This window comes from Lissotriton vulgaris, chromosome 8 (genome assembly GCF_964263255.1).
Source record: "Lissotriton vulgaris chromosome 8, aLisVul1.2, whole genome shotgun sequence".
Lineage (NCBI taxonomy): Eukaryota > Metazoa > Chordata > Amphibia > Caudata > Salamandridae > Lissotriton > Lissotriton vulgaris.
The window spans coordinates 1,243,447,447-1,243,460,120 of NC_141696.1; the positions used below are offsets into that span (position 1 = coordinate 1,243,447,447).

A 12,674-nucleotide genomic window follows, 5' to 3' on the forward strand; every position below is an offset into this window, starting at 1 on the left:
CCGTAGGCTGGCTTGTTGATCCTCCGGGGCTTCATGGGAGACGTTATCCCACCTGCTCCTGGAATCTGGTGTTTTTGAGTGAGGTCCCTTGGTTGGCCCTATTCTTCTGTTGGCTGCTGGTTCAGCCCTTTTGGCAAGTGTGTATTTTTTGGCTGATTGCTAAGCCGTCTGTGGTTCCTGCCGCAGGTCTTATGTTCTTGTTTTCTGATGAATGATTTTTTCCCTAAGAGTGGTTCCCATGTTTTCTTTCGGACCTGTCATACCCTACATTGGGTACTTGTAGTTATTGTATAGCTCTGTCCTACACTGGGTGGGTGTGGACTCCCTTTTGCGGGTTCCTCACCTCTCCTGCCTTGTTGTATTCCGCTGGTGCGGTTTCTTTGATCTTGTCTGGGCGTAGCTTGCTCTGCTCCAAGTTCTGTCATTCTCAGTATCCACTACATCGCTAGACCAGTTTTGGCGTGCTGTCTGCGGCGTTGTGCTATGGTGTTTCCACCCCCTTTTTTGTCCGGCGTTTCTGCCTGGTCCTCTTGTCTGGTGTTCGAGGGGGGGTATTTTCCTGTATTCTGGTTGACGGCTTGGTTCGTCCTCTGTCTGTCTCTTCTTCTTTTCTGGCTGGTCTCGCTTCTTTTCGTGGGTCGGTTTCTGTCCGGAACGGTCTCCTTGGGGATTTCCCTGGCCTTGCTTTCGTCTTGAGCTCGGCTTGGTCTGAGTGCTCGGCTTTGTGGTGCTTGCCACCTGCCAGCTGCGCTTGCCTGCTCTTCTGGTCCTGGCGTGGGTCCTTGTTCTCCTACCTCTTGTTCTGCTGGAGCCTTGCACGACTGCGTCTTTCTTCTCCTGCCTGCCTTTCTTGGCTGTGGGGCCATTCAGCCTTGCCCGTTGTCTCAAGGCTGTGGCCGGTTCAGCTGTCCCCTTCACTGTGTGTGTGTTTTCCAGTGGAGGACTTTGCCTCCGTTTCTGCCCCTTCTCCTTGGAGTCTTGGGGTGATTCTTTCTTCCTCGGTACTCCTCTGCCGTTGTCTGTCCCTTCGGGGCTCTCTGGCAGATGTCCCTGGTATCTTGGCAGAGCTTGGGGTGTACTGGCCTCCCTTCGCCTTGTTCTTGCTTCCTTCTGCTTGGTGGGGGCTGAGACGCCCTTCTTGTCCTCTTTGTACATCCCCTGCAGGGGCTCTGTTTCTTCCTACTGGGAGGCTCTCTCTCAGGCCCTCCTCCTCCCTTCTGGGTATGGCTAGGGTATCTATTCTACGTTAATGAATCTGCGGCTAGTAGTCTCTATCAGATGTACGAGTTACTTACCTTTGGTAACGATGTATCTGGTAGAGACGATTCTAGCCGCAGATTCCTTCACGACCCGCCCTTCCTCACTGTTCTGCGAGGACCCTTAGCTTGGTCTTCTGCGCTCGCCTGCCACTGGGTGGTTTGTCTTCTGCGAGTGCCCTCTTTCACTTCCTCCCTAGCGGGATGCTTGTTCTGTTTGTTTGCATCTACTCCTTCCTTTCTAGTACTTGATCGGTAGGTTCATGTGTACCTCTGCATCCCTACACCCTGGTGTTGCCTGTCTGGGGCCTACTCCTACTTTCCTCCCTTTTTCATTGCCTGAATTTCTGACTCATGTGCAGTCCTCTGAGTTGGGGTCTCTTGGCTGTGCCTCAGCCCTTAGCTCTTTATAGGGGATGCAACTCTCCTTGATGGTGTTTTCTTAGGGTAATTTGTTGTTACTCTTCTGTTCTGGACTTCTTGTCCTTTACTGTTAATAGACTGTGGTTGCAGGCTTCTTTCGTCTGCTGCAACATTTTTCATGTGTTTTTCTGTCTCCAGGGAAAATGTCATATTTGCTTGCAAGGTGGCTTGCAGTAGCTATGCTTTGCTCTTCCCTTCTATGACTTTCGGTGCCACAATGCTTTGCACTTCCCCGAATGGTGCGGTTCTTCACCATTCGTTTCTTCCCTTTCTGTTTATCTGATTTTTTTTCGCACACTGTTCCCATATTCTCTCAGTTTTTGTTTGTGACGGCTCCGCGTTGTGGCGTGGAAAAGTTCTCTGAAGAAAACTAATGTCATCGCGCCGGGGTGGGGCTTATGTGACCTCGCTGACGGCACGCCCGCGGACGACGTCAGGGCGGAGTCACGAGGTACTGCCCCCGGCGTGCAGAGATGCTGTGGGAAAGAACATTTTCCGGATCCAGTCTCACGTCTGGAGATAATTCGACATTAAGGAATCTGCGGCTAGAATCATCTCTACCAGATACATCGTTACCGAAAGTAAGTAACTTTTACATTACCAACAGATCCCTTATTTGTCAGAGAATTTGCGACCAAACCTTAAACATTTTTTATTTTTTATTTGGTGCATTGCATTTATAGAAAGACTATAAAAGTTATCTTACCATAATTTTAAAATATATATAATAAGAACGAATGTATCAATAAAATGTATTTATAAACTTGTAAATTGAACTTATGGGTCAAAATGTAGTACCATTAATAAAATATTCTAAAAAACTGAAACTCACTAAAAAAACTAAACGTTAGAGGGACGTTATAGTTAGGAAATAGAATTAAAGAAATCTTAGAACTTCACAAAAAAAAAAAAAGATTACAGGGATGTTATAATTGTGCTCCGATATTGCACACAGTCATAGAAATTTAGCAGTTATAGTTATCTCAAATAACTATAACTCATGGCCCAACGTAACTATAACTTGCGCCCTCACCATGCACTGCTACATACCCCACATGTTACATAACTCATGACATTTCCTATGACCTCATTGATATCACTGCAACTTTTGGTCAGTAATTATTGATGAGCAAACTGCATTGCGGGGGCGTTAGTTATAGTTACCATAGGGCACTAGTTATAGTTCAGTCAGATAACTATAACTGCTGAGTTTCTATGGTTTTGTGTTTAACATCTGAACGCAACTATAATGTCCCTGTAACCTTTGTCTTTTTTCAGTCAAAATATATAGATAGACAAATATTTGCTACATAATGCAATGTTAAATATGATCTAAGGTATAATGGGAAAAATTTATTTTAAAAGATTTTGGAAAGTCGTTTTTGGGAATAAGATTTGATCAGTTTACCGAAACTTTCGCTGGTAGGTATCCCCCTCTGCAGTTTTGTGCGGTTTCATGTTTCTGGTTTACAGATTTACTCATACATTTTTCTCAAAGTTTTCTGAAAGGCTTAGAAATCTATCCAATGTTAATCAGAAGGATAGAGACTCTACCAAATCTATGGGCGCTCTACAGAACCAAAGGTTTATGGCTGATCACGTTGAAAACAGCTAATTGGTTCTGGTAGGCAACCTTGCATTTGTACAATCCTCTCCTGTACAACAGGAGTCACAAAGCTTCTAATTGTGAAGATTTAAATTTCCTTGTAGTTTCAGCACCCTTGAGAAAACCTCAAGGAAGAGGTTCCTATACAAATTATTCAGTTCTCATTCACATGTGGGGGAAGGATGAACGATAGTCCTCTTGATTGAAGTGAAACAGCATACAAATGTGTTTTATCCACTGTGTTGAAAAAAAATCTTATCAAATTATTCAAATTTCTCCACACTTTCCAGCACCCAAACACAAAGTGAACAAAGAACATTTGTCTGCTAAAGAAGCTTGTTGTATTACTAAAAAAGCAGCTATAAAGGATTTTCCTGTACACGAAAATGGAACGTGAGCATATTCAGTGTACTGCTTGAATTTGGTATCCTCTGAACACACATTTACAGACTGTTCACTTCAAGATGGCAACTCTTAGGAAAGTCATCTCACTTGTACATCATCAGGTTTTCATGCAAATCTTAAATCTTAAGGATGCCTATTGGAACATCCCAATGTATTCAGCTCATCAGCAGTAGCTACAGTTTCCGGTAGTTGGATGACATAACCTTTTCAAAGTGCTCTGCATTCAAAAACTCCAAGGTTTTTTTTTTTACCTTCGTTGTGGCATGAAACTCTTAGATGGAGTTATACTCACTGTAACACATCTTCAAATAGTTTTTTGTCTTTGGAGTTTCATATAGCGCAAACGTGATCCAAAGGTATCAGAGCTCTTTACAGGAGCATCAGTTGCGTTACAGGCGGAAACATTCAATTTTGGTAGGCACTGTGAGAAGTTGGCCTGATATGTGATGTCCACTATTCTAGTGGGCACCCTGTATCAGTCCAAACAACCCTTATGATGATGGTTGTAAAGTCAACCTTATAGACCAGCTATCCTCGTGGTAGCATGGATAAAGCAGTCTTAGGCTAAACTCAAGAGGGCATGTGAAGCCAGCTGTTTTACCAAATGAAAGGACACCACACAAGTTATATATAAAATATATATGCATTTATTTCTAACACAGCCCCTCTGAACTCTTTGAGATCAGAGGCACAAGCACATAACAAGATACTTAATTATCATACAATAAGTTGCACAATATACAGTAAAGCCCTAGTGGCACTTAAAACCATATACTAAAATAGTGGTATAAGAACCACGTCACGAACAAAGGATAGGCCTAGGGCCTAGGGAATCGCTGGGGCTACACTGTACTACCAAAGGATAGGAAGTAGAAGGCCCACGGGAGGCGTGTGCAGTGTCTTTACACACACACAAGTTACCATAGAATTAGAATGGGAACAAAAGAATTGGAAACTAGTTCTTTTAGGTCACTTCCGGATGGGCTGGGAGAAAGCTACTTGAAAGTTAGACACTAGGATAGTTAATACCCACAGGAGCACCGGAGTACTCGCGTTACCTCACCCACAGGAAGCGGGTGCATAGGTGTCAAAGTGTGTCGAGTTTCGTCGCTGAATCCTATGGAGCCTTGAAGATGCTGCAGGCTACCAGGACGGAAGTGTCTGGTTGGATCCAAGGGCGGATCGAGGATGAAGAGTCCCTGAAAGCAGAGGGGACAGAGTCTGGGTCATTAGCCAGTGACCAGGAAGGAACCAGGCGATGTCGCGAAGCAATCAGGTGATGTTGTGAAGCTTGTCTCTGCATCCCCGTGGACCAGGAGACGACGACCAGGAGTCAGGCAAGTGACCGCACAGACGCGTCGAGTAGGAAAATGCAGAAGGGTGTGTGGAGGGATGATCTTCGGTGTAGTTGGTGCTCGGGGCTGGGGCTTCTCAATCCCCAATGCACAACTTCGAGGGTGCCTCAGAAGTTGCACGGAAAGCAATTCGCTGGCTTTCCAAGATGGTCGGTCCCACGTCTCGCGTCGCCTCCACGGGTCTCAGCTTTGCTGTGGCTGTGGATCGGGCTGAAGGAAGTCTGGAAGTCTGGGTCTTGTCAGGCTCTGTGTTCGGGCTCCGGCAGGAGTGACGACAAAGCAAACCGTTGAGCGCTTGATGGTGCCTGCTTGTGCAGGGTGGTCACTCCTTGACCACAAGGGAGATTCCTCAGTCTTCTATCTTCAAGTAGAACGTCGAAGGTCCAAAGTTTCGTTTCAAGTTTGTCAGGATTAATCTAAAGTCTTGGGACTCAGCTCCTACCTATATACTTAATCTAGGGGCTGGATTACCTGCTAGGGCCCTCCTATGGGTGGGACCAGGGAAGGGGGTGGTTACACCCCTTTCCCTTTGTCCAGTTTCGCGCCAGAGCTGGGGCTGGAGTGCCCCAGCACCAGTTTGAACTGGACTATGCCTGGGACATCTTGTGTGCCCCAGGCAGTGTCTCATTTCATTCAACCCTCCCTGCCCCAATACACTATAGCCTGTCTGGGGTGGTGCTAGCACCTCCCAAGACAGGAAACCTATTGTCCAAGCCTCCCTCGCTGGAAGGACTCCCATTTTGTGATGCTGAGGCTCTGGTTAACTTTAACCGGGAATAGTAGGAACAGCATGTCTTCTCCCTCTAGAAGGGTGGAATGCTACCTCCATCGCCAGAACTGGCAAGGGGGTAGTATTCAAAAGCGTATGACACCTTACGCATCATGTTTTGATAAAGCCAAACCAAAGTTAGCAATAACCGCGAGGATTATAATGCACTTAAGAGTATATGGTATGGCTATATCATGGAACAGCTATAAGGACATGGTTCTGAAAGCTGCAGACAGGCTCAGCTCATGCTAGAGCCTCATCTCACATAAAGCCAAGCACTCTGCCTCCAGGATTGTTAAGGCCTTCCATAGGAGTGACTTATAGGTGTATATGTGTCTATATGTAAAGGTAGGTATAGGGATACAACACCTAAGCAAGGGGTGATTACACGACCTTGCCCCAGCTGAGTGATCAGCCAGTTGTGTCAATGTGAGTGGCCAGCCAGGAGTGGCATAATACATGCTGCAGCCCCTGGTAGGCCTTGGATGCACCTATGCCCTGGGTACCTATAGTACACTGTACAGGGGCTCATAAGGTGACCCAATGTCCATTGGTGATGTACCTAAAGTACATTGTATTGAATCTAGAGAGAGCACGGCTGGGCTGTGGGGCTGATTAGCAAGCCCACAGCCACATTAAGTCGAAAACCAGTGAAGCAAAAAGTGGGGTGACCATAGGAAAGCAGACCCTAATTGATTTGCCCAGAATCGCAGGCTGTTGAGCGTCCCTTCTGAGAGTCAAACCTAGATCCCCAGCTTTGAGGTCGACCGCTGTCACCGTTAGGCCACATCCTCTCCCCCTAGTTTGAGTCCATTAACCATCTCTTAATATAAGATCAGCTGCTTATAGACTGATCGGGTAAGGGCTTGGGTGCAGCTTGAACATGACACGTTAAAGCACACGTGTGTAGACCGAGTTACGAGTTAGGTAGACTGTTGTCTCTAAGATGTGATCCAGTTTAACCTGTTTGTCGTTTGACACATAGGAATGCTAGGGTGTAACCCATCATTTGGGTGCTAAAAGGGAATGCACCTTCAATCTTGGGTAAAGTGTTTAACTTAAGTGGATTTTTAAAATTTGCAGTTTGGCTACAGTCTGTTAATTTTTAACTATTGGTTGACACACAGTACAAGGACCGGAGATGCTTCCTTGTATGCAGGGTATTGTGCAATATCCTGAGTCTAGACATTTAATTTAAGGTTAGATGAAACCACAGACCTGAAAGTGAAGTGTGCTCCTTTACAGTTCGTGCACAGCATGTGATCTACAAGACCATAAGCTGCAAACAAAAAATGGTAATTAGATTGTAACACTCAGTTTGCAGATTGTTCTGTTGTAGACTGACGTGATCCTCCTATGCCCCTTCTGGCTCAAAAGCACTAATGAGCACATCCTAGTTACTACATTTAATACTCCAGTGGCACTTGAACTCCAGTGAAAGTATTCAGTCACGTAATCGGAGGCGATATTTGTGCCCTGGTGCATTGTGGGTGTTCACAATTTCAATTATTTCTATGCGTTATCTAAACCAAAACAAATCCTTTAGTGTGCCATTTGGAACACTAGATAGCATGTGATCGACAACATTACAGGTACCAAAACTGGTCTCTCATAACAAAGAAGGAGCCTAGGGGGAAAAAGGGGGCTCGGGGAGCTCCACTCAAAGTATTATCAACAAAAAAACCTGGTCCCAGCTATCATAGGCTTTGTAGAACATCACCTGCCTCCTACTGTGTGAAGGTATATCTAGTCCGCAACACATTTGCGTTACTAAACAGGGTGTGCCTCTTTCCTTACTAAAAACTTCTGCGTGGCTGTGTCTACATATATTACTACCTCCCTTTCGATTCTCAGAGTGTAGTGAAAAAGTGTGTGTAGGGAAGGAAGGAACCTCACGGGAGCAACCACCAAGGAACTGCTGACTGGTACTAGTCAGCGTGTTCCACTTCTCATCATTGGCTCCTTCCAGCCACAAAAGAAAATGTGGTGAATAAATGTGTAGGTGATTCGTAAGAACTCAAATGTGAACCTAACTGCTTGCACCCATAATCGCCCAGCCCCCTGGGTGAGAGCACCACTATTCATTGCTCCGCCCCATTAAAACTAAGCTAGATACCACTAGCTAAATTATATGCTTTATTTGCTGCTGGGTATCTGCTCAACTTAAAACCAACACTCTCCTGTTGAGCCTCGTTCTAACCTATATGAAGCCAACATGTTTCGTTGCCTGTCATTCATGGTCGGCAACTTCTTCAGGGCTAGGGGTCAGTGCCACACTCTGCTGTTATTATCCAACACTCAAACCTGGTGGTTGCCACTCAATGGCATACCTGCAGCCACCAATTTGACGGGCATGTGTATCTCCACGTCTGTCAATTGCAGTGCAAACCGTCGACCGGACCTCCTCCTGACATGTGTAGTCTAGGGCTCCCAAAACTGGTTTGGTTCCTGGCATTTCAGTGGAAACTACTCTGGATTTATGAATATGTTCTGCACCCTCCAAAGTTGACTGCTTCAGAGTGTTTCAGTAGAGGGCTTCCAGAAAAATGAATAGGGTCTAAATTCTCTAGTCCTTCTTTGCCTAGTCCGGTCCCGTGTCCTCCTGTAGATACCAAAACATTGTCATAGTAGTGATCTTTCGCCAGTATTGAGAACCTTTGGCAGCACAGATGTATTAACTCCAAAGTAAAGCTGGAATAAATATTCGAAAAAGACTTAGCTTGGAATATAGACAATGTTCACCTCGTACATACCCATGACACTTGTGCTCCACTTACACTATTATGGTTTAACTGAAAGTTTTGAAGTACTTAGATGTGAAAATGGTATTGCAGATAACCGCTCAGGGAGTTAGTTTTGACCATGTCCAGCTCATTTGCCTGGACCTCTGTCTTGGGTGGGCACATAACAGCAATATCCCTTAGCACTGTGGAAAAGATCTGCATCAGATGATTTCACCTTTGTGCATGAATATAAAATTGTGCATGCAAGGTTGACAACTTTTTCCAAGCACAAGTCTTGCTCGTGCCCAGAAAGATTTGTGGTTAGAACCTAGACCCTGCCCCATACTGTTCTCTACAGGCCCTCCTCTGCTTACATAGACTTTTACAAAACTATTGACTGACTAGGTAAAGCCATTATAGACTGTTCAGATCCTTCAATACGTACGGTTGCACCATTTTGTAAAACGCAGGCATATTAACAGTTTTTTTTCTTTGTCTTTTCAGGTTTCATCATTTACTTTGGATACGGTGTGCGAAACAGCACGGAAGCTGCAGCATACGCAGCTTCGAGTTCTGCAGAGAGAAGCTCAAATGGGTGCAAACGAACACCCAACCAGAACATTGATGAGGCTGCTCCCGAGAAAGAGGCTTTCCTTGATGATGCAGATGAGTCCTCCTCTGTCAACCCATGGAGCACAGAAGAATCCTAAACTGCAACCACCACATGCAGTCTGCAGCTGCCTTTGTTTGAGGCATAGTGCGAAGGAGAAGCTGTAAAGCAGGCTGAGCTAAAGGCACACTTGCCATCTCTAGCTGCTATACTATTGATTTTAATCCATTTATTTGTGTGTGAAAACAAAGGGTAGCTTTTCCCCTGGTAGCTAACCACCAATGCTGCTATGATCTTATGCTACAAAAGAACACTTTCCTTTCATTAGGTCTGCAAGTTAACTCTTTGTCACTTGATTATAGAAAGACAGTTTTTTATGGAGAAAGCATCAGAAAGACTTCTGAATGGTAAAACCATGATATAGATTGTTGACGGAGGTGTCACAAAATTACAGCATACAAGGCTTTCCCGGAAAGAAGCAACATTTGTGGTATTTGCTGCAGAAGGTTGGATAATTTTCATTGCAGTTGTCTGTTGGGTTCATGGTTGATACGCACATGGACTCCTCAACCCACCTCGGTTGTAGATACCACCATGACCCAGGCTGTACAGCTCTTTCCAATGTTGAAGCAAGAAATGGAAAGTGTGCTGCACATAACCGAAGAGCTGGTCTCCTCTGACTGTACCAGCAAAAGGAGTGAAATTTTTTATTACCCGTTAATTCGCCCAAGAATCCATTTTTACTAAAACGTGTAAATGGTTGCCGAAATCCTGGAAGTCCAAAGACTAATATTTATCGTTAAGTTTGGAGCTGAAAGATATTTTATAGAAGTATTAACTTATTTTTTGTACGCTGCTTATTGTGTCTCACGGGCAAAGGTTTGGTAGCTTTTATAATGTTTTTATTATAACTTCCCTGTACATTACGGTGGCGCTTAGAAGAGAACTCAGTGTTGCAATTTCTCTTCATCCTCTGTTCATAAAGATGTTCCCATGGACATTACCTATGCACCTTCAGTGCCAGCTACTCTTTGCTGTTAGAATTCTGAACTGTTAATACAGGTATTCTCCGAATCGTTGCAAAGTGAGATGTGCTAGTCCCCCATAACAAATGTGCAACAGCAGGCCCTAAAGAATCTGGCATGTATTTAGCATCCAGTTCACGCAAATAGGCTGGAATACACAAATTCCAGACCTGTGCTGAATACGTGCATTTCTGCATATCTGGGAATGCACCTGAAATTCCTGAAGTATTCATGGATTTTTTCACAGTTTGTTGATTTCCGTGCTTTCTCCTTGTGCCCTATATATACTCCTGTGAATTGTCCACAAGAGTGAGTATTGTGATCATACGAATTTGCCCAATCAGTTTCCCAACACCTGGCTTCAAATATGGACATATTTTCATATCCGGTTTGCAAACTTGATGTGGTCTTTTTTTGGGGGGGTTTTGTTTAGCAATATGTTTAGGTGCATAGATTAGAGATCAAGAAGTACTTGGATTGTTATTGAGAAGTTCAGATGTGGTCATTCACATGGCTTCCAACTCCCCCCCCCCCCCCCCCCTTCCCTCCTCCCAGCCCCCCCCCCCGCACTCTCTACACATACTGTCAAATTTCATCTGAGGAAACAGCAAACTATAAGCAGATTTTCCTAAGTTACAAGTGGAAATCACACTCCATGTCCTTCATTAATCCTTATTGTGGGATTTCTGAACACGAAAGTGACAAAAAATCAGCCTCCAGCAATTTACAGTGTTATTCTTATGTTGGAACAGATCATTTCGTGAATGAGCCTGCCTCTTACCAGTATGACACTGATGCCACAAAACGTTGTCAATAGGCTACAAGCGACATTAACACCTCATGTAGATGTGCACGTGCCCTTACTTGTCAGTAAAGCGTTTCTACACATTTAACTGGAATAGTAGCCATGAGTCAGAAGTATTCTCCTCTACCCCTTGATGGAAGCCTTACTGTAAATAGTTTGTGATTACCATTAGCACAGAAATTGTGCTCTACAGCCCTGTTTTTGAATTGAATACTTTTTTTATGTTCAAAAAAAGTTCTGTTACATGGGATTTTCACTGTAAATAGTTATGTGGATGAGTGAGTGAATGATCTATTTAGCGCCTGACAAGCACAGAGTATCTTGCTTTAGCCTTGTTATTATAGTTGGTTATATGTTTACAACTTGCAATTTTGTATAGTTTGGAGAGTATTTTACTGTACTTTATTTCAAGGTTAACTTCAAAAGAAATTTTGTTGTGTAACTGATTTTTAGCTTTGTGCGTGTGAAATTAATTCTGGCGGCTTATTCTTGCAAAGTTTCTAACCTTAGTAAATGTTTGCCTGTGGCTGGGTAATTTAATGTAAAAAAAAAAAACTCTACGTGAGATTCTTCTGGATGACTGTTTTTTGCCTCCCACAAAATCCACTAATTACTGGATTTGTTTCCTGGGAAGTTTTTTTTATTTTTAGTTTTTTAGTTTTACCGACTCGTTGAAATTTAAATAACAAAGCTTCACAAAGTTGGTGAAGCCCAATTTCACTTAGGTGACTATTATGCTGTGCTTTAAGAATTTGCATTATGTTTGTGGTTACTTGAAGGTGAGGTTTACCTGAAGATGGAATAACCGTTGTTTATTTAGGTCAGGCTGAAATTAGACAAAACTCTTTGAATATTTGCCTCAACGTCACGGCTGTGGAAAGCACTTGTTTTGTCTCTTTTTTAAAAGGTTTAGAATGGTATTCATTCTCTTAAGATGCTATTTTTCTGTGTATTTGAATGCCACTGTTAATAATGGAACAAGAATGTACTGTAGAGCCTACAGACGTACACTACAGCCACCCTAATGCAATTTAGTTTAAATAAACTATCTTCTGAAGCAGTCTTTACAGAAACTCCCATGTTCGACCTACAATTTATGCTGAATTCCATTCATTGGAAGAAAGCAATACATCTGTCATCCAGTTCTAGAGATCTATAGTTGTACACTATTACACAGCTGTTGCTAACACCTCTTTGAAGTTCTTGAGAAAATGAGGATTTCAGCCATTGGGCAAGACTGTTTCTGAGGGGGGGCTGATACATTCCACTGTTGTCACAATTTATTTTGGGAAACTTGTGTTGGGACCACTAAATATGATGACTTTTATCATTCAAACCTGATAAATGTAAGCAGCCGGCATTGTGGCATAGGCTATGTGCATCAGGAAGTGGTGCCAGGTCACACTGGTTGCTCCGTGCCAGTGGATCGGATGCTATATAGCTTTCGCAAGCTGGCACAAATCTGCTCTGCACTCTTTTACAGCCCTCTTAATAAATAAATCTCTATGTGGTAGATGAACATTGTTTTCTATTTAAAATCCTTCACAGTAGCCTACATGTTGGTCACAAAACACATTATTCATGTATTTGTCTGTTTGATCTCTGTCATTCTTCACTCCATTTTCAAATTCCAACAAACCTTATTTACTTCAGAAATCACATTAAGGTTTACATTTCCATAAACAGAGGCAGCTGTG

At 43.6% G+C, this 12,674-nt stretch overlaps 1 protein-coding gene across 5 annotated transcripts in view; it reads left to right on the plus strand.

Annotated features, from left to right (window-relative positions):
- SLC7A1 (solute carrier family 7 member 1) overlaps nucleotides 1-12,050 on the plus strand; it is a 668,243-nt gene extending 656,193 nt beyond the window's left edge. For all 5 annotated transcript variants that reach the window (XM_086935153.1, XM_086935156.1, XM_086935155.1 and 2 more), the window contains one exon: nucleotides 9,042-12,050. In XM_086935153.1, the coding sequence (XP_086791279.1) occupies nucleotides 9,042-9,247 (206 nt within the window). In that variant the 3' untranslated portion in view covers nucleotides 9,248-12,050. The remainder of the gene's footprint in view (nucleotides 1-9,041) is intronic.
- The last annotated feature ends 624 nt before the right edge of the window (nucleotides 12,051-12,674 follow it).